General features: G+C 30.7%; 1 protein-coding gene across 2 annotated transcripts in view; it reads left to right on the forward strand.

The window, feature by feature from the left end:
- Positions 1 to 23,815, forward strand: part of LOC126835864 (5-hydroxytryptamine receptor 1-like) — a 152,152-nt gene that overhangs the window by 89,428 nt on the left and 38,909 nt on the right. For both annotated transcript variants that reach the window (XM_050568710.1, XM_050568711.1), the window contains 2 exons: positions 14,558 to 14,976; positions 15,233 to 15,736. In XM_050568710.1, coding sequence (XP_050424667.1) covers positions 14,644 to 14,976; positions 15,233 to 15,736 — 837 coding nt within the window. In that variant the 5' untranslated portion in view covers positions 14,558 to 14,643. The remainder of the gene's footprint in view (positions 1 to 14,557; positions 14,977 to 15,232; positions 15,737 to 23,815) is intronic.

Here is a 23,815-nt window from a genome sequence, read left to right on the forward strand (position 1 = left end):
ATAGTTTATACTATCAGTCTCACAACCAAAACATAGTTATTAACTTTAAGTCATACACCTATGATATAAGACGTATAACTGTTAAAATACCGACAGTAAACACAAAAATTATGTTTGTTCAAGATCTACCTTCTGTCTAATTATGAGATCTGAAGTCTTATAAGTTTGCAGAAAAAAGGCAAAGTACAAATAAAAGTTCCCAAACTTTCAGGGGAAAAGTGTGCATTTTTGTTTTTCAGCATTATAGAAAATTGGAAAAATTTGACCATATTAAAAAAAGTTATAGTGACGTAAATTTAAGTTTAAAAAAAATGTACATTTTTTAGGTATTTTTCTCGATTTAAAAGAGAGAATGTTTTGATTTTTTGCCAAATAAAATATTTTTTAGAGTTGCTACAAAAAGAAATTGGTTCAGCGGCTTAATATTTTTGGCCCTGACAAAAAAAATAATAAAAATAATACCCTCTTAGCTGCGCGTTAAAGCCAACATGTTCGTCAACCGCCTCTACGTCTTTACCATACTTTGTTTTTTATTACTTTTTTTTTATAGACTGTTTCTACGATACTAAACATGATAACATAATAGAAGTAGGCGTATGTCAATTAAAAGAACATTTATAAAGGAATGTTTAGCAAAAACACTATATAAAATAAAAAAGTTTTTTCATGAAAAATAATGAAATTTATTATTTTTTGACGTTACAGACGCTAAGATAGTACTTTTCGCATAAATTGTAATGAAAACGTTGCAACTCGCTATTGTTAATAGTATACTGTTTGGGCTAAATTTTAGTTTTGCGAGAACAATAAATAAATAATTTGATCAGTTCTTTTTCATGTTGATCTCTCTTTAAATTGGTATTAATTAGTTAAATGTCGTTTGTTTAAATCCAGCGTTAAATAGCTTAATGAAACTTTTCAATGTATCCACTGTGTTCGGCGTGGCGTAGCGTTATTTAATCCCCTAAGAAAGTAGCGAGATTAATGTTAATATGTATTTATTTAAACACAAAGTTTAAGCTTTATAAGTCAGGTTTGCAAAGTTCATAACTATCAATAAACGTTTTGTCAATTAATTAAAATTCTGATTTTATGACGTGATTAAATTTGAAATATTATAGCTAACCTATATAAATATATAACATCTATAGGGATATGAAGGGATCTATAGGGAGATAAAAACAACTAAAGTATGTTTGAATTTATAACAACGATAACAGTTATAAAAACATTAAAATAATATTTTCAAGTGTTTAGTAAATATGTACGTTGCCATTATAGCGATTATACATAACTACTAAAAGCTTTTTATTTTATATTTTGGATCTTAGACCTATTCCGGTGTAGCACGCAACAGATAATAACCACGTTTGTGTAAGTACAACGAAATGATAAAAGGGAAATACAATGATAAATGGAACCGATAAAAAATATTCACATGCGTGATGATGTGCTAATGTGATTATTATATTCGTTGAGGTTGAGCTGACCTACAATATAAAATAAATAAAGTTTTAATATGTATCGTTGTCATAAAATAGTTATTAGCCCAACAATATATCGCTACTTTTAGAATTTAGCAAATAGAATACGTGAAGTCCACCAAAAGAAGCTAACTAAATTATATTAAAATTGTTTTATACTAATCTTGACTTTATTTATAAAATAAAATATATTATTTTATACAGAGTTCATAAACAAATGTAAATAAACAATTAACGAGACTCTTCAGCAGTATACATATAATGTATTTTTTTTATTTGGTTAACTGATAAAACAAAACATAAGTACTTAATTTTCGGTAATTTTATGCAATTTAGAAATGTTTGTACAAAAGCGGTGTTTACAGTATTTGAATACCATTAAGAATAGCGAATATTTTGCATTCCAAAAACTCAAATTATATATTGAAAGCATTTTATTAATGAACTATTCTAATTTTCGATACATCACCGTTGTCTTCAATTGTTACAATTACAGTTACTGAAATATTAGTGTTATTGCATTTTACAGTACAATTGTAACAATACTAACAGCATACAAGTCATATAGGTTAATAAGATAAATCATATTAATTTTGACAAATTTGTAATTTAGTTATTTTTTAATTACAATACATCTATGATATTTTATTATAAATCCAGTATATTCAAACAAATTACTGAGTCTTATTGATTAGAGTGTGAACTCCATTGAGTTTATGCAAAGTTAATAAATGATGTTAGGCATTGGCCGGTTAATAAATTCCATTATCATAACAAATTTAAATAGCTTCAACACGATCATGTAATTGACTTAAAAATGTATAGTATAATTATTATTTCATACTCAATTTTTAAAAATCTGAATTTCTAGGTATTGATCGGAATGTCTGAAGTGGTCTTAAATATGGTGTAGACTAATTATTAATATTTCTATACAGTATTTTTATATAGTTAATGAGTAAAAAAACTAATAATTATCATAACCCTTTTTTAGAAAAAAAATTCCAATTAAACTATCTATTATTTTAACGTTGAGAGTGTATTCCTTTGTTTTTAATTTTAATAATGAATAAAGTAGTAGGCAAGTTTTATTGGAAGTTTTAGGACATTGACAACAAACTATGGCCGACACATAAATACATTTTAAGAAATTTATAAATTTAAGTTTTAATGTCATTCAGAATATTTAATATTCGTTTACATGGCTGCTAGCATTTAAACAAAAACACATTAAAGTTTTTTAATGCGACAAGTTTTGAAAAGTTCGTTTACCTAACTTCATTATTAACAAAAATCTTCGTTCAACACATCCATGTGAACATTATCTTGACATCATGATTTATAACAACACGGTTAGTTCAGTGGCACACGTTTTCATTTCCGTATTAACCCAAGAGGTATATTTTAGATTATGATAGATGGTACAAGATTAATATTTATAAGACGTGTGGAATAATCTGCTGTTTAAAAAAATCGAATAAAATATAAAATCAAACGCAAACGTATACAATTCAACTCGATAATTGGTGTTTTCGCCTACGTGGTAAATATAAAGTGTTTTTTTTCAATTTGCAATTTTTGTTTTGTAAAATACTGTCAGTATATTAGCCCACTGTAAACACTATGTTTTAATGAACATAGTGTATTATATTATATATTCTAAAAAAAAAAAAAAACTATTAAAGTACGTAACATTAGTAATCATTATTTCTTTCGTGGTGGCTTTACATTCTAGTCCTAAAACTCTGTATACTTTCTTGTATTATGTTTGTTCAAAATTTAATAATTCAATTATTTTTGACCATCCATTAGTTTTTACACAACCTATCCACAGAAAATAGTAAACTCAGAAAATCTAGTTGAGAAGTAATTGTTTAGAAAATTGTATACAATTACAATTTCGTTCGACGGTTAGAGTGGCGAGCATAATTATTATTGGCATTACAATTTAAGATTAATACTTTTAAAATAATTTAAATTAAGAAAAATAAATAACCACGAATAAAATTATTATGAATTTAAACGAATTTTATAACATAAAAACTATATTATTATTTAAGGAAAATCTAACATTTTAAAAATCAAACACCTATTCATACTAAGCCATTATTTGTCACTTAGAGATATGTCCGTTACGCGTTAATATCAGCCATCGATCAAACAATTTTATTACATTTTATTGTATAAAATAGTTTTACTACGCTGTAACGTTGCAGTTGTCGTCGTCTTGGAGTCATTAGCGAGCCGATGCGAAAGCACAGTAATGACTTTTCTTTTCTGCAGCCACCGGCATCCCGTGTACGTTCCAGAATGTTTTGTGCGGTTTGTGTTTGCCAAGTGATATTAGTCACTTTATTCGCCGTCACGTGCCCCTCGAGCCGCCCCTTTTTGCCGGAAAGTCCGAATTCCTTTATCCTCTACCGGTGGGAGATGAATAAACGAAGTTGGTTGCACGCGAACACTCTGCTCAGCGTACTTACACGTCATATATAGACCAACCCAAAACAAATGGCCGGCAATTTAGCCGGACCTGTCGCAAACCTATGCCATTTTTTGCCCTCGTTTGACTTGTTGGCCACTGCCCCGTCATATACCGGTCGCACTCGTTATCCTTTTCAAAAAATAATATTAACATTTTTTCCCTCGATAGTACATCAGTACATACAAGACTATTGAAAAATTAGAAATAAAATAATAATATTTATAAAAAAACATTATACAAGTAATATTATCATATTTTCGGGGTTTTTGCATCTCCATAATTGCGAAATTTAGCGAAATTGCGCCTTTGGGAATACGTTTACATACACACAAATATATCCTATACATAATGTATAATATATACCCATATGTGTGTGGATTTTTTAAAATTATATTCCAGCTGGTTTTTTATATTCAATAATAATAATAAACAACGCAACGTTCCATATTTTCAAGAATTTTATTATTTCCCGGATGTGGGTACCTACTGTCGACAACGATTGAAAAAACCAACTATTTTGGGCACGCCTGTGACCTTGTTTCAACCTAATGCCTCCGAAGTGCCTTCCCTTTGTCTAAACTTGGCATTCGAAACTGCTGAACTCTCGGTCATTTCTAGTTGAACATAGTTTTGAGGGTATGAACGCTTTTTGTTTTCTACATACAAACGCATAAATTTTGTGTTTAACAATTAATGATTTTACACTAAACTTAATAATGGCAAACAAATAGGTTATGCCTAAAATATTTAAATAACAAAAAAATAACTTTCACTTCAAACCGATTATTAAAAAAGTAAATATAATTAATTCTAATTAGCATTTATTAAAAAATGATGTTTAAATTTGGTTGACAGCAATATAAGTGTTATTTCATAATGGTCTTATAAAAAAAATATCAATACTGTGGGGTCAAGGCATAGTGGAGACGGGGCAAATTGGGACCGGTGTGGTCACAGGTTTTCAGGAACTATTATAACTGAAAGTAATAAATCACTTAAAAAAAAAACATTGAAGTAGATTGTAGGCACATATTATGTGTATATATATATATATATATTATTATATAATAAACGTCAATAAAAGTATTGTGATCATCTATATTTCTCAAGAACTCATTGCCATTGTTACTAATAGAAAAATCAACAGCTTAATGAAAATATTGACACCTGTTGATCGTTGATTCTCTCTCACATAGTATCCTAGATATTTACTACAGTCAAAGTATAAATTCCCTCACTGGTACACATAACTCACAGGGATAAAAAGAAAAATAGTTTCAGTTGGTTAGCAAAATGACGTTGGCGTGTAAAATAATCAATTTCGTTAATGTAGGATTAATGTGTGCGAAATAAGACCATGGACAAGTGCATGCTCGCCATCGGTACTAAAGTTATTCTGAAGTTATATCTAAGTATATTTCTAGAAGTTGTTACTTGTACCGCATACGGGTATAAATATATACAGCGGGTTGTACATACTGGTCAAAAATGTGTTATTATAATAATTGTTTTATAAAATGTACTAGTATAATTCAGATAAAAATCAAATGAATTAAATGTTATACATTAGTTGACTGATGACCATTTCGTTGTTTTCAGTTACCGTCACGCTCTATACTAACCGTTATTATTTTTATAATATATTTTTAATTATGCCTAATAAATTTACAAAGTGCTCTGCCGTTACTTCAACGTTTTGAAGTCGTAACAAAGTTCATCCTGCTCAGAAACATTACATTACAGTTTTCTTAAATTACAGTTCAATAATCAATGAGTAAACATTGGATTTGCAAAACTTGTAAAGTGGACCATTAGAAAAAAATGTACTGAAAATCCAATAACAAACAACTGAATATGCTATTTATTCTTGTAAGAAAAATTAAAAAAACAAACCACAGATCACGACTCAACATTTTTTTTTTTTTTTAATAGTAAACTTGATCCGATAAAATGTTAAATTCTATGACTTAGCAGAAGAACAAATTATTTTAAAGTAAGATTACTGTATAAATTGAACTTAAAAATGAAACTGTCTATCAAAAACCTTTTAAATTAAATTAATGACCGAAAAAATCATATGAAAAATATTATTATGTACGATATCCCGGATAGGTTAGGTTGTAATGTAACTGGTGGTAACCTCATAAAAGAGGTACTTAACGATTTTATTGAAATTTTCCTTCCATATATTAAGTAGTATAGGCATTTTTTTGAAAAATAATTTAGCGTTGAAAATATGGTGTATACTTACTATACACTAACGAGGATTTTATATTGAGTGTTATATTGTCATTAAACTGTCAGTAATTTCTAAACAAAACAACAACATACCAAAATACTTAAATTTTAGAAATGTTAAGAAAAAAAGTTATTCTATCTATCTAAAAATTGATATATTTAAGCATTAATAATATTGTCATCTATTTTTTTTTATAAAATGTTGGTCAATTTAGTATTATTATAATAGCCTCTGCAATATTTGTTCGCTGAATCCCTGTTTTCACATCACAAACTACGGGTGGTAGCGTCCTCTTAAATTAAATTTAATAAATCAAATTAGAGATACGCATGTTGTCTTTCTGCGTTGAGTTATTTTATACATGTGAGAGTAAATGACAATTAAAATAATAAACAATATTATATTTTTGATTTTGATTTTGGTACAAAGGAAAAAACAAATTAATATTGTCAAAATTAGCTTCATTTACAATTAGAGGAGATTAAAATATGCATAGGTCGTAACGTATTTTAGGCGTTTCTTCTTAGGTCAGATCTCGGAACAATGATAAAGGATTGCGTGTAAACCATTATGCGTGCAGTTATAACGTTGGTAAAGTAATAGTAGCTATGGGACGTATTTTAGCTAAACATGTAACACAACCATTTATTATAAGTATCGTTTTGAAACCCGAAAGACACGTCTGGTGAATTTTTGAAGTACTCGGCGAGTTTATACGACATCGTTTGACAAAAAAGCAATATTCGAAGGAGTTTCAGCGATCGATTCAAGAACACTCAATACTTTTCAATCAAACTTCGGCGCAACAAAAAACAAAGAAAAAGAAAAGTGAATTGGGGAAAAATATTATTAAAAAAAATAGCAACCTCTCATCATTGCGACCAAAAGCTTTCTTGTTCAGAGCGGCACTAGCGTATTATACATACAACACTGGACAGATCGAATTTAAGTAAACTATTGTTCGTTTTTACGTCTTTGTGTCGCCACAACCGCTTTGGTCCTGATCGTTTTCTGATCGACCTGAATCATATGTGTGGGTGCGTAATGCACATAATATGGTCTACGCCGTATGCTTGACGTTGGCGAATCAATTAATGTACACTGTGCAATATAGTTTATTATTTTTATAATGCCCAAGATACAGGATTTTTGTTTTTTTTTTGTAACCTTTCTTTCTGACACGAGTAGAAATACCCAGAAATGGGTGTGTTGGCAATGCAATGCGTTTGTTTGCTTTACAGTGCGTTGTTTCTCGGCGAAAAACCACATTGGGTTTTCCCCTTTATAAATTCAATCAATAATAAATAGAAACTGACATTTTCCACTTTATTATTTAGAAAAAAATCTGGTTAAATAATAAACGGTGGATAATTAAATCCGTTCAGATATTACACAATAATTTATAACCGGGTAGCATGGTCATAAAAAATGACCATTTGCTTAGAGCGAGTTTAAAATATTAAGTACGGCCAGTAAGTAAAACGGTTGTTTCGAAAATAATAACAATATCATGTCTAAGGTTTTGGTAAATATTTTATTAGTCGCAGTTGATTGTGCGTGGCCATTATTGTGCGAGCGTATTAATTTTATACTGACCTAAACTTGAAGATGATTTGACTTTGACGGGGAAATAAAATATAAAGTGCATACTTCAATCGTACTCCTTGCAAGTTAAAAACACTTTCCGGAACGTAGTATAACATTTTTCTACATAGCCAGACTATTATGTATAATAACATGAATAGACAATAAATCCCGATCAATAAGGGATTTCTTTTTTTTACACTTTTGTGAGCTAATACGCCTAACGTCTAACGTATAATGTAAGAAAATTATGAAGATCCAAGTCAATTATAAATAACGTTGTTAACTAAATTGGAAATAAAACTGGAAATAAAGGGAAAGTTAAATATTTATATGAAGCATTTCTTATACGTGTCTTGTTAAGAAATATGGAAACGTTCGGTAATTTCGAGCACTTAGGCCGTCAGTTGTCAGTTGAATTCTATCACGAGACCATTCTTTTGCAATAAAGTTTCTCGCGGTACAACATTTAAACGCGCAGAATAGTAGATTAGGCGTTAACTTTTATTAAACTTGAATCCGCCGGGAACTTTTAACGCTGGTACTTTCCTTTCAGCGAACACGTTATAAATAAAAAATAAAAATGTTCACTAAGTTAAACCTGAGTTTAATCTCAGGTGACAAGGGTAAAATAGTTTACAATACTTTATCAAAAGTCGTTTTGTATTTGTATTTAAATTCACGTCAAGTCTTCTATTACGGTCAAATGTAGGCAGGTTTTACTTAACTTTATATTTAACGTTTGGTAAATATAAACATAAATTTTAAAAAATAATCCTTATCATTGTGTTTGCTCTACAAAATTATTTTATAATATTACACAGTTATTATACAGAAATCGTGGCTATTTTATTACAAAAAATGATTAGCTTTAATTTCTTTAAATATAAATATTTATTCAGTTGTTTTCTTCTCAACAACTTCAAAATATATTATGAATTCTGGAAGTAAAAGTCATTGTAGAGTTAGGTAATATCTATTATGTTATGTTATTGTGGAATTAATAATGTATAGCCCGTAAAGATATCCCTATCTCTATATATACAGCATAGTACTTTTTGAAAATTCCACCCCTAAGAGTGGCCTCAAACACGAATTTTGTACTTTAAGTACGAAATATATTTCGTTTCTAACCAAAAATAAACACTCGGTTTGTAACCAATGTACCATGGAGTAACCACGGTACTCGAGCGAATGGCAGGTGATGATTAAAGGAACAGGTCGATTCTATGTACCACTATTCTGGGGACGCTATTAAACATTTTCACGTTTGGAATCGGATCTGGGACTGGGACCCATGAGTAAGAGGGGAACATATTCAATATAATGTAAAGTACATGTGTAGATCCAAAAAAAGGCGAGACGGGGTATGCTAAAGCTTTACAATATACTGCCTGGAGAACTGACTTTTTTACTATCTTATTTGTAATTATTTTATGCAGCCCTAGCAAACTAAATCCCGGGAAACGCTGAGTCGGGACAGCTTGTAATAACTTGTAATAGTATATAATCGTTGATACCTTAAATTTGGTTAATAGTTAATGTTAAAAAAATAACCTAACCGATAATTATTTTTATTTCAACTTACTTATTTGTCCATACAAAATTTAGTATGGAATTTGTAAACATTTTCAAAATGTTATGTGCATCTTATAAGGAAAAAACAAAAGTATCATGTAAGGGCGATTGGAGGCGGTTTTCTTTGACTCCCTCGAAGTATTAATTAAAAAGAAGATACTCTTCTCTTACAGAGATAGTTTATACGCAATTTACGCAGTTACGCAATTTGTATAAAACTAGTTTTATAATTTTTAATTTATTCCTTACCTATTTTTTGTTTCCTTTTTATATAAAAAAGTGTGAATACAGATTTTTGAGAAATTTGTAAATGTGGTAGTCCCACTTCCCCATAGATTAACCTAAAGTTAAATGTTCTGACCTAAAGTTCCAAAACTGTCCATCTATTTAGTTTGAGAATGTGTATTGACAGTACTATTTCTAAAGAATATCCTACACGAGTTGAAAAGTTATGACTTTTCTTTTCAAACAGTTATAGTGCGCCATAATTTTAGAAGGATAATTTGTTTTTGTTTTTTTTGGCGTTTTTATTGATTTTGAAAGGAAATAAATACATTTTAGCTCTTTTAGGTACGATTTTGAATGCATAGACTATAACGAAAAACAAAATAAAAATACATCTACATTGTTGTTTTTACATAGTAAAAACAAAATCTTCTTACATTTGCAATAAAGCTAATAAATATAAATTTCAAATGCCTTTTTTTAAAACAAATTTAGGATATCAGTGACGTATAAACTTTATTGTATAAAATAAATGCGATTAATAATTTTCGAGTGAGTAACGATTAAATAAATGTATATTATATTTTGTTATTTATAGCCTTTTTCCATAATCCGCTGACACCAATAAAATTTAGAGATCAAACGGTATCGTTAAAACGTTTCTTTTAGAGAGGGCAACGTTTAATGGGCCGAATAATAGCAATAGCGAAGTAAAAGAAGAAAATCGTGATCGTTGAGTGTAGTATGAAAAAAAATCAATATCAAAATAATAGCAATAATAGTTTAATATAATGCTGCAAGAAAGAGATAATATAATAAAGAAAAACGAGTCTCTATTGTTAGGTGAAACGTTGAAAATTACATTCTAACATAAACAACATAAACTTTTCTCCCAATGAAAAACTTATACTATTTATAACAACATGAATACTACACAGTTTCAATAATTCTAGTTTACAATATTATTAACTAAAAGCAAAAATTGTGACACGGCGCAATGTATAGGCAATATGGATACATAAATGTACTAGGAGTCCTAAATATGTTTGTTTGCTCGTCTTATGTATTTAATGCACTTTGAATATTACATTAATTGCGTTCTGAAAATAATCTTTTAAAAAAAATGTAGTGCCTGACATTGGATAGCATTGCCCTTAGTCGACGGGCATAATATAAAGACCTGTGATTTGGTCCGTGATTTGGCATCCACCACAATGCTAAGCCGACTTATCGTCTAGCTAGATATAGACAGTTTAAAGAAATAAAGAACACAAGAGGAGAGGTTTAACTTTTATGCGTATTAAGTACATTAAAAACCATCAAACGGCTTTAGTGCATTATACCAGTATCCATTTATTTTATTGTCGTGTCGAGTGTCTTATAATCCATCAGTGAAGTAACACTCCGATTCAAGTAATCACACTAAAATCAATTTTATTCTTCGCCAGCCTTATTCTAACAAATAAAAAAAATCTACAAAATATAAAAATGCGATGATATATATAATTACAGGGTGTCAGGCCGGGTAGTTTTCTTGTTTAATAATTTTTTATTCAACTTCAATTTTGTCCTAAAAAATAAAATATTTGCAGATTTTAATGTAATAACATTATTTAGAACAAACTGATTTAAACCATATTAATTAAATAAGAACTTATTTCGGAGTACATTTTGGAGTTCGGAAAACATGGCTAGATACCCCGTATAGTAGTATTGATATAAAACAATTTTTTATTTTCATCAATATTAGAAATTACTATATTATGATAATGCGTTGTGCAATATAAAGTTAAAATTGACCAATAAATAAGATTGCAAAGTAATAAAAAAAAAACAATTCACTTTATATTTTTTAAAAACCATAAATACGGAATAGCGAGTTGTAATTGTCCCTCTCGGGCCTCTACCAAACTAAACTTTATTTCGAACGAGAATTGAAATGTTTTATATAAATCCTATACTTTAAAAATAACCAATGATACGTAACTAGTTACACACAACTACTATCGAAATGATTCATACTTTTATGACAAAAACAAAGTGTACTATTTTTGGTCGCAAAAATTTAAGTTCTATCAAAATAATAAATTATTTATCAATCGTCGGTAAGTTTAATTATGTTTTTTGTTACTTTGTTTTGAAAAATTTAATAAGACACTATAAACACAATGACATGATATAAAATATAGACGTTTGTTTAATTTTAATGAGCAAAATAGATTTTATGAAAAGTATTGTTGGTTAAAATAGTGAAATTTACCAATTTCCACGTTACATGCGTAAATGTAGTACTGTGGGCATGACATCGTAAGAAGCGTAGTAAAATATAATATTTTTAATAGTACCGAGTGATCCATTTAACGTAAGCACTCATTTTCTGAGGAAATAATTACAACTTAATCATTTTAAAAAAAAAAAAAAATACTTTTAGTTTTATAATTTTAAAATATAATAAAATTACTATGAAAATATTTTTTTTCTACAACGTTATCAACTTTTGAAATATGTACAGAAATGTGTATATTTAACTACTTTCCAAATTAAGAATACTTTTCTAAAAATGGTGTCTGGTCAATAACCAGTTTTGAATAGTTACTAAAGTTTTAAGTTTATTATGGAAGGAAGGGTGGAGTGTAGTATTATTTTTATATGTGAGCATTGCACAACCGCACTTCACCTCCTGTCTTAAACTTTTAGCTTTATCAACCTAAAAACTAATTGTCCAAAACTGGTTATCAACCACTAAAAATATTTAGCAAATTATTTTTTATTTAAAAAGTCAATTAAATGTAAACGTTACCATTTCAGTTTTATAAATTTATAGTGCTCTGGAAAATACAAAATAAAGGTAAACATTTTTTTAATTTTATAGTATAACAAAAATAACATAAATAAATATGTTTTCAAAAAAATTGTAATTAAATTCCCAAAAAATGAGCGTTGCATATTATAATTGTATGTTTATATATAGTATATTTTACGCTTTGAATAACTGCTCTTCGTTTAAGCGAGACGTTAAACTTGTTTCAACTATAATAAATGTAAACGACCATTTAATTAAGTGTTCCATAAATCCACTAGTAATTATGTCATCCTATAATTCCTTCAAAAATCTTTTAACGAACGGCAGATGGTAATGGGACGTAAAATCGATATTTGTATATCCGTCCATGGGCAGCACCGTATTCTCACAATAGCGTCTTTTCTATAATCGAATGTGCTTCTATTTGCTTATACAACAATGTCAACATAATATATTTTTACTACATCAGAAAATATGTATTGTCGATAACACAATAATCTTGATCAAGTAGCGATTTTGTCGTATATTTCTACCATAATAATATTTACCATCAATATTTAAACGATAATGGTGTAACCTTAGATAGAATACTACAAAAATAAATTTGTCTTCTGTACTAGAATAGAACGAAAAAAACATATTTATAGGGGCGTCTACGCTTTTCGCCACCGGCCACAATGACCTTAGTCCGTTAACACCATGTCCGATTTCCGCCAAAATAAATTAGAATATTTTATTACCTAATATTTGTTGAGAACTCCTTATTTTTTTAGTGTTCTACATTTTATTTATGTATTTCTAAAATGTATATTTATTTTGTTATTACTTAAAACTCTAATTACACCGTACATGACATACATTCACGATATACGCATCTATACATGCTAATAATCATAATGATAATATAATACGCCATCAAAAATGTATGCGACTATTTATTGTATTTTTTAATTGATTATTTTACTGCGTTTAAGTGAGTTGTATTTATAATATCATAAAATATTAAAGGGATTACGAGTACTCATGGCCATATTATACTAATTTTCAAACATTTTAAATTTAACCATGCGGAGGTGTACAAAATAAGCATACAACTCAAATGCTTATAAAAAATATAATATATTAAAGATTATTCAAATTTAACACAATCTATTATTTTAATTTATATACTAAATAGGTATCATTAAGTAAAAAAACAATTTTTATAGTAAAAATTGTAATATAAAAACAAATAATAAATAATAATTATAAACTCATTAGAATCTAGCATCTATTTCAAACTCGTTTATAACGTACGATTTTATATATTTAGGTTCAGGGGTGTTTAAAAAATATTAGATATTAAATTTTGGTCATTTTGGAGGAAAACGGAAATTTTTAGAGTTAATTAATAGTTGTAATTATAAATTTAATTCTTTATTGTATGTGCATTTTTAGTCAAGAGCGACAAATGTTTTCTTAAGGCAGAGGTTGCGTCTAATATAATACGTACTTACTTCTATTTCTTTTTAAAGCTCCTGGTAAAAATATGAAGGAAAATACAGTGAATTAAAAAAAAAGGACGACAAATCCACCCTAAAGACGAATGAAGGCAATAGAAGTTTTGGGACATATGTGATAAGCCACTTTCCCCGCGTTTGTCCCATTGAATTATGTTTCCCTTTTCTTTTTTTTTAACTCCGTTTTCCACGTCACTGACTTTAACCAAACAACTAAAAAAAATTCGGATAATATTGCTACACAGCAGCGAAATAAAAAAAAACTGGTTAAGATCGTTACCGTTTGAACATCAAGTATTTGGTAGCTATAATATACTCTGATCACACTATCATATCGTTTTATTTTCCAACACGTTTCGCCAATATAGTTTTTTTATAAGAAAATGTTGTTCTTGTAGTAATATTTTGTACCAAAAATAAAATCTGTAAACATTTTGACAAATACAATATTGTTAGCTATGTAGTTACAGTACAGCTGTTACTACTGTAGTCAGATTTAATCGACTACTAAACATTACATGTACTAAACTGGATGTAATTTTAGCTTCAATATTGAGTTCAGTACAGCTTACGCGTTAATGATGTTATACAATGTAATAGGGTAAATAATAGTCGCTGTACCGATACTGTAATATTATAACCGGTGGATTTGGGTGTTCACAGGGATGACGGCGAGACGACAATGACGACCAGCAGCGTCACTTGAAAGGCCGGTTATGCTCGGGTCGGCGAACCCGGATGTCACTTAAATGGACGGCGTCAACGTCACGGCCGTGACCGACCATAACGGATCGCTGGTGTCGTGGCCGAGAAACTCGACGAGCCCGACGTCCACGTACACGCCGCTGGAAGCGTTCGCCATTGGCTCTGTACTGTTCCTGGTCATTGTGGTCACCATTGTAGGCAACATACTGGTCTGCATCGCCGTGTGTCTAGTGCGAAAACTCAGGAGACCTTGCAATTATCTGCTCGTCTCGTTGGCCGTGTCCGACCTGTGTGTGGCCATACTCGTCATGCCACTCGCATTGCTCTACCTAGTGCTGGGCAAATGGCCATTCGGCACGTTCATGTGTGATCTTTGGGTACGTATAAAATATGTGTCAGGTGATACCTGTCATACTGGCGGGTGATATTATTTTTACAGCTATTATCCTTTCCGAACATATACATGTATATCGATCGTCGATCGATCGCGATCTAGGATAAATTGACGATAAAAATAACTGACACCTATAAAAATCTTTAGGAAAATTTTCTGAAATAATTTTAAATTAAAAAAAAAATACTTTCTGATTATAATTGACAGACAAAGCGTGCTAACTGTCGATGAATTTTCAGGTGTCTTTCGACGTACTATCGTGTACGGCTTCCATATTGAACCTGTGCATGATCAGCGTGGATAGGTATTACGCCATAACCAAGCCGTTGGAATACGGTGTCAAGCGAACTCCACGCCGGATGTTGGTGTGCGTCTCGCTGGTTTGGCTGGGCGCCGCGTGCATAAGTCTGCCTCCCGTACTTATACTGGGAAACGAACACTCCACCGTGGATGGCGTTCCCCATTGCACCGTATGTCAGAATTTCGGCTATCAGATATACGCCACGCTCGGTTCGTTCTACATACCACTGACCGTTATGATCACTGTCTACTACAAGATATTCCGGGCCGCCAGGAAAATCGTGCTCGAGGAGCGCCGGGCACAGACCCATCTGGAGAACAGTCATTGTTATCTGGAGATAAGTGTCAAAAACGGTGTTGGCCCGGTAGAGTCGAAGATCGCCACGGCTGAACGCGGCCACGGCGGCCACAGAGCCAGCAGCAGCGCCAGTACCACCACCACGGTAAGTGTGCTGCTACACGTTAAAATAATAACACCTAGTAGTATTATAAAATATGACAAAGTCTGCGTTGGTCATAATGGTATAGGTACGTTAAGTTAATTGTGTCACAACGTTAAGATGACGTTATACCCCCTATTTTTTAAGGAGTTAGGTATAGGCATTTTTTTTGTAAAATCGTAATTTAAAGGCTAAACTGTGATGTTTAATTGAATTGGGAATTTCGAAAAGGGCTCATATCGGAAAATTAAAATTTTTTTTTACATATTTAAAATAATAATAACTTTATCTAGGTTCTCTCGTCGGCTTTTTTTGATATTATTAACCCAACATTCACAATTTATATTTTAATTCTGACATTTTTTAACTTTTTTAAGTGCTTGTATTTAAGGTAAAATTAATTTTTTCCATAAAAACCGACGAGAGAACCTAGTTAAAGATTTCTTCTTTATAACGGTACCAACATTTTTATTCTATGACTAATTTGCTTTGACCTACACGCGTTACTGTAAAACCCTTTTTTACAATTTTTTTTAAAGGATTTAACGTCTTTAAAGAATATAAACATACGAGTATTATATTAAATAACAGATATTCATGCAAGTCAAATATAATATTATTATACGAAGGTAGTTGTTAAAAATACACATGGATGGCTGACTTAATTAGGATATAAGAGTTTTAATTAAACCTGCAATTAAAAATGCATGCATATATAATTAGTGTGATTTCAAGACTACAAGAAAAGAAATTATTAATTTCACAAAGTTTGAGTTTACTCGCTTAGAACTTTTTTCACAATGCCTGTGGACATATTTTTATTGACATAAATAATTAAATACACAGGTACGTTCTATAATTATGTAGATACAAATTTAATTATTGAGTTTTATTAACCCTGACTCGTTTGTGCTTTAAATCACTAATTTATCAAACTAAAACCTGTTAAACTAATTTTACATCGTGCCTTATATTTGGCATTGCAATTAGGGGCTCAATTATTAATTACTATAAGACAAAAGTACCTACACATTTAAAATTAACTCGAGTTATTTCAAACAATAATGCAGCTCTTAGTAGTATTAAATTAGTACACACTAATAATAATGTGCAATATATTTTGTTCTTGCACACGAGGTTTTTTAAACGCAGGATTAATCAAATGAAGAAATATAAATAATGTGTGCATTATTTTAACATATTTCGATGGGTCGTATATTATTTAATATAAGCTTTCACAACGCACATATTTTGAGCGCATTAAAACACAATCGGATTTTTTCAATCACGCGTATTATACAAATATATAAGTATATTTGTTCACAACGCTTGTATCTTTTGTATCCTTGTTATAATGCTTTTGATGTTTTTTTCGTCCGTGCCTTGTCTTTTGAAAACTGTCGCCTGTGGCACATAGCCCTAACGGATACAATGAATATATGTACATTTATAAATACAAATAATGCGTATTATTTCTATCTATGTAGTATGTATAAAATATTTGTTTATGAATTATTTTTCTTGTGCCCGAACTCTGTGTACTTTGGGTATTCACCGTGCACTGTTGAAAGAAATACCGTTTCAGCGCTGCAAAAAAGTATCGACCGACGCGTGTACGTCGTCCGCTGAACATATTAGACACAAAAAAGGTTACATAGGCCACAGACAGGTAAGTAAAGAGAAAAGCCGTCGAACCCTCTGCGTCAACTGCCCGTGTAATACTCGTACCATTTCGATTAGGCACACAGGTGTCCTCTTAAGTATGGAATATTGATATCGTGCGGCAGCCACACATATCTTGGGTATTTTTTTCCACCGTTTTTTATCCGCATATCGATTTGGCTGTCGCCTATTGCTGAACAGTATGTTATTGTTTTCAATACATATAAATAGATATAATATACATATGTATGTAAGTGTTATACATATATAAATATATATGAAAACGAGAGAAGTAAGTAAGCCCGGTGCAATGAATACAGCTTGTCAGCCCTTAAAATTGATGAATGTTTCTTTCGCTGTTTCACACCCCTCCGTCCGGCACCGCGACCACACTCCGTTTCTAACCGTTAGCTACTTTTACCCTACTTATACGTACACTATGCCGTCGTCACCATTAACATATGCACGTGTAGTATATAAAAGCACGAACGAGCGCCGCAAAGGTCGTTTGTCCGTCACCGGCTTAAGGAAGCAAAAAAAAAAAAGGCTTACAAATTAAAGTCGTCACCGGTAAGTATTCTGATTATTTGCACTTAAACTATTTTTTCCTTTGGCACCTTTATGGTTTTCGTATTATATTTCCACGTAAAACGTTGGTTTCTTTTTTTTTTACTTGCGTATTCAACTTACAAGACGTACAGCTGTTATGGGTCGTCATCACCGACGCCACCTCTACCTTCGTCACGGTAAAGTGAGCTCTGTAAATGTGAAATACTACCGCGTATACAAAAGTCTAGACTCGAGCTACGGAAGTTGCGAAAAAAATATACACAGTATCGTTTAGTTTAGTATTTCGTAGAAAGTACTTATTTTCAATAGACATGTATAATATATTGTTTTTTAATGTATCCAAATTTGGTTTTTACATTAAGTATTAAGTAGGATGTGATTGGGTTTACGATTTTTATGAAGAGAGAAATTCTAAATATAATTATGATACAATTACTAATGGCTTTAATCATTATTTAAAATATTTGAGCAACTCGAAGTACTAAATGATTATTACGGTAAAAATTCAATACTTATTGGTCGAGCGAGGAGTGTCATAATGTCGTGTAATCAATATTACACAAATTGTAAATATTATTAGACAATTGCTATGATTTCAGAATATAAACGTTACACTGATATGTGCTTAAACTTTTATTGGTTTATAATAATATAAACTATAATAGTATAGTATAGAATATAATTAATCTATATAAATAAAAATTAAATGCTGTTCGTAGCTAAAAATAATGACAATTAATTAAATATGTCAGTTTTAGACGAAATAAGTAGTAAAGGTAGGTAATAAGAACTAAGACAATATATTTCGTGGTGTATAATAATGACCATATAAAATGACAAAAGTATGTATGAAATATTTTAGTTTTTGATTTAATTTATCACAACACTCTGCCGATTTTCGTTAGAAAAGCAAGATAATTTAGAAATATAATATTTTAAAATACCTAACGCTATTGTTAATTAGCCATATAATATTTAAAAAAAAATATTCTCGAGGCACGCCGGTTATTAGCTATTCGTAGGTATTTGTAACACTAATAAACTAAATTATTTAATTCTATTCCATTACGTCTCACGGACATAATGTGCAGACTACAGTCATAGAATGGGTAAAATAACAGTAAATTATGTTTGCATCTACGAATAAAGATACGGAAACAACAATATGTCATAATAACGTGTCGTGTAATATTGTATGTTACAACTTATGAGTTACGAGAAAGCATCTATAACAACGAATACTATCATGATAATAATATGTATGTTGTCGTGTTGCGACTTAAGCTGTTTGAGCCTGTGCCCTATAGCAACACACACTATGAAACCCCGTACAAAATAGTTTCCAGAGCTATTTATCAATATTCACACTTCTATTTGAAAGTTATTCACGCTAAAGTAATCGACATAACAGCAGCGTCGTGACGCCGGAATAGGTATTTACTATTTATTTGCCATTTGATGTTGCAGACAAATTCCACGAATCGTCGAGGTACAAGAATAATATCGTTTTGTGCACTGTTCCATTTAATACACATTCCGCAAATTATAGATTAAATTAACCTCGCAAAAACACTTTGTTAGCTCAGTGTAAATGGTAAAAAAAAACTGAAGTGTGAACCTTTATGTGTAATATAATATCATTTACATTGGGCTAACGAAGTGTTTTTTGTTGGTATATCAGTAATTATTTTAACGAAAAATAATTATAAATGATGCGGATAATTCACTCATTATTTCATCAGATAGTTTTTATGTTATATTAAACCACAAAGAAATGATTATAAACTAAATACAAAATTATTATTGAAATCCGTAGCTAGAGATACCATGTACACGACACGTGACAACAGACAATAGACACGACAATCGTTTAACGATTCGTATGAGTGTTGATGACCCTATAGACCTATAAATAAATGGCGTGTTAAAATATCTATTGGCTATTTTGTATATGCAGTAGTCGATATTAAATAAAAGCCCAAACAGATGTTATTCTAAGCTTTTCAATGGAAAACACTATTTTCGTAGCCAAACTAAAATACTGAGTATCCTTTCATGATATTATAATATTTATTATATAACAACCCAATAATGGTATAACGTTAATATTACTACACGAAAAGCTCTGGCAATTTTACAGACTGTTCCGTGTAGGCGGTCGTAATGTAAAGTTAGAACCATCCGGTTAGGCCTGAAATTGGTAGTTTTATGTACTCAGTTGCCGTTAGGTTTGTTGGATATCCGGTTAGCCTTCCCGCTATACATGGTTTCCTTACACTAATCTCAATATTGATGTGGGAGAAAACCACTCGCTCCTAACAAACACCTATTTTGCACAAATGTTGCCGTACTATACCAGACGCGTTTTGTTCGACATGTTCATTGTTATATTTTAAGTCTTAGAGACTAAGGAAAAATAGTAAATACCTCATTCCAACCCACCACCTCTATTGAGCTATTTTTTTGTATAGTTATGTCTGAATACTCTCTTATATGTGTTATAGTTTATTGTTTCAAAAAATCGGTGAGTCAAACAACAAAATGTATAATATATTCGCATTAAAAAACTTAAAACTGTAAAATATTTTACATAATTATACACAACCGGTTATGTACAAAGCAAATGGCATGTTATAAATCAATTTAAAAATGTGTTTTTATGTTCAGTTGTAAATATATACATTATGGAGATACCGGGGCTAGCTTCTTTTTTTTCTTGAGACAAGCAGCAAGAAATTAAAACGGTAGACCGCAAAATTATAATAACAATATTTCCTCAGGGAACTATGAAAACCAACGAGGGCTGGTCGATTTTTTCGGGCGTTAAATGATTGATGTCTAAAAACGAGAGGATCCCTGGTCCGTCTACGTCCATGGATATATGACGTATAAAAATATAACGTTTTATCGATTTCTAAATTATTATTACTATTATTTTAACATAATTTATGAAAGTACGTGCAAATACCAAACTGAATTAGGGGTATTGGTATATAATTATGTTGATTCGGTTCTTTAGGTTGCTCGTCATAAATAATTCGTATAGTCTCTTAATAATCAAATATTAGCTTCGATACGGAGCTAAGAATGTATTGTTTTCACAATGATGTGGTTTTATTTTTTGCGTCGGGACCTATGATATCTTGTAAACCACTGAACCAATTTCATCATGTAGCAAAATTATAGATCAGAAATCGTATCAAAAAGGTACTTAATTGGGTCAAATATTTAAGAAGTTCACACAAAAAATGTACATATTTTCAAATTAAAATTACGGCGCCCTATACTTTTAAAAAAATAGTCGAATTAGTTCCAAAAATGTATGACGGTGAAAAACCAAATTGCATCAAAAACCCTTTTCCTCGGAAGATTTATGAACCCTTTTATTTGCTTTTTTAGGTGTAGTTTTAGGGCTTTATGTCTGAAAATTATGCCGAATATAGATATATACTGGGGATATAATATACACAATTTTTCTCGATTAACGGCAATGAATTATTATAGATACACATCAACCCTAATTGTATCCACCCTTATACTAAAAATAAAATTTAAACTACACTATTGGCAATATAATTCTGTAATCGATATGCATATTGCTACTATCAATAGATTCACAGCGAAGCATTTATTTGAAATCGATTTATGACTTTGAGTTACGTTAATTTCTGTAGACATGTAAACTCTTTCACCCCAATATGCTCCATGTCCTCTATGCCCTTATCCTATTGTACTAAATCGCAATTAATTAAAATATGATATAAAGACAAGAACAGTATGGCTACGAATTATTAACTGGGTTAAAATATAGCGGTTAGGTAGATTTTAAATATCCATCAGTTTTGAATTCCAAATAGGTCAGTCAAAATAGTGTGTTAAGTCACAAATAGTGATCGTGCAAGTCGTTTGTCCAACATAATTAAAGCTCCTTTAAGAAATTTAAATGGGAACCACTTACTTTGAGTGTAATATTTTATTTGTCCAATAGTAGAACTGTTGTTATAATACGACACTATACGTTGTAAGGGCAACAAATGCGAGCCTCAGTTAATGTTTATTTTAGTTTCCTTGGCTACATATTTCATAGTTGTGTTTGGTACCTTTAGGCCACAACTTACATTTAACGTACGTGTGTCTGAATAAAAAAACACCAGACACTTTAAGGTGTTTTTTTATTCAGTGGGTTAGGATTATAGCTGATTGCTAGAGTTGGGCTAGGTAAGAAATTTGTCAAGATAGTCTGATCAGTGTCCGGAAAAAGAGTTCGAACTGGTGACCGAAATTTGTTATCACTTATTATATTATACTGAAATCTAATTCCATATAGCCACAGTCTCCTTCCTTGGTGGCCCACGATTTAAGGCCAACCACAGAAATGACTTTATAAGCCTTATTAGATTAACTAAGGGGTTTCTGCGATTCAATCCATGAAAACCACCTGTATTTCCGTGGTCAAGCAACTTTTTCACGTTAAGGACTACCGTTACTGTATTTTGTTTTTTTTCTTATGCAATTATTTCTAGATTTTTTATTAATTTCATAAATTAGGTTGTATTTGAATAACCTGCTACGAAAGCCAGTTTTTCGGGTTTAAATAATTCCATATTTTTTCACCAAGGTTAGACGTAAAGTAATAAAGACTTTACACGTCAATGTTATTTAATAATTCGAAACAATTGAATTGATAACCTATTAGAGAGATACTTACCCTTAGTTTGTCAGTAAGTTTTTTATTTAAGAAGAAGTTATCAATGAGGTAATACCATTTTCAATTAATAGTAGAATCGCAATTGTACTTATGCTATTTAAAGTATTTTTTCATCAGATTTCAACATTTATTATTTACTAATCGGTATGACCAACTCGGTTTTAGAGTTCACATTTAGATTCCATATTACGTTTCGTACCAATATCGTATAGAAAGTAATACCGTGAAATTATTTTTGGTAATACTCATCGTGTAGTGTAATGCAATAATTATGTGCGCCATTTTAAATAATTATTTATCGATAAAACACTTAACGAGTCCTTGTAACTTATGCATGTTGCGTTATGTTGAGCTCGAGCTATAAAAAAACCACCGCTATTTCTTCGGGAACTTCTTTTGTACCACAACAAGAGGACTTGTGAAGTTTGTCGTTGATAATATCGTTAATTAATTTTTAACGCTCGTGTTTTGGTTTTCGTCTTTCTTCCTCCTCGGCGCACACTAATTAAAATCAGCTTAACCGTCTCTATACTAAACACCAACCTGTAGAGATTGATAATTACTTTTGTTTCATCCGAATTGGGTTTTATGTCGAAGTAATATTCGAATTACAAGATGCAAGTTCGGTCGGCCGAGGAGTACTGCTCGAATTTAAACGCCGTATACTGCCAAATGGTTGTGTAACTACAGTGGTTGGTCTTGTCAAATACTCATAATGTCTAATAATCTGTTGTTGTCTTGAAAACACAAAATCGCGACAAAAGTGCGCAATAATTATTGTTTAACCACAAAATGGCGATTAATAAATATAAATCGAATCGTCGTTAAGCCAGTATTACGATCTCGCGCTAGCAACAATATTATTATTTAACGTCCTCGGATGTGGTGCCCAGTGCATAAGGCGTAATCAATCACTGTAAGTGTTTGTCCGTCGAACGCTTTGAATTATTTATATTTTTCAGGACCACCATCATAATATCCGAAACGGAGTTGTATGCGAAACGTGAATATACGTTTTATACCCTAAAATGATAATAATATTATAAGACAATAAGAGTATTAATCGAATAAGATCATGTTTTATATTGTAATACAAGATAAAACTGATAACTTGATAACTTACTACAGAAAAACGTATTCAC

Source organism: Adelges cooleyi, unplaced genomic scaffold (genome assembly GCF_023614345.1).
Source record: "Adelges cooleyi isolate 19-005CV unplaced genomic scaffold, UGA_ACOO_1.1 ACOO_flye_CR_arks_rails_tigmint_CR_PRNA_23, whole genome shotgun sequence".
Classification (NCBI taxonomy): domain Eukaryota; kingdom Metazoa; phylum Arthropoda; class Insecta; order Hemiptera; family Adelgidae; genus Adelges; species Adelges cooleyi.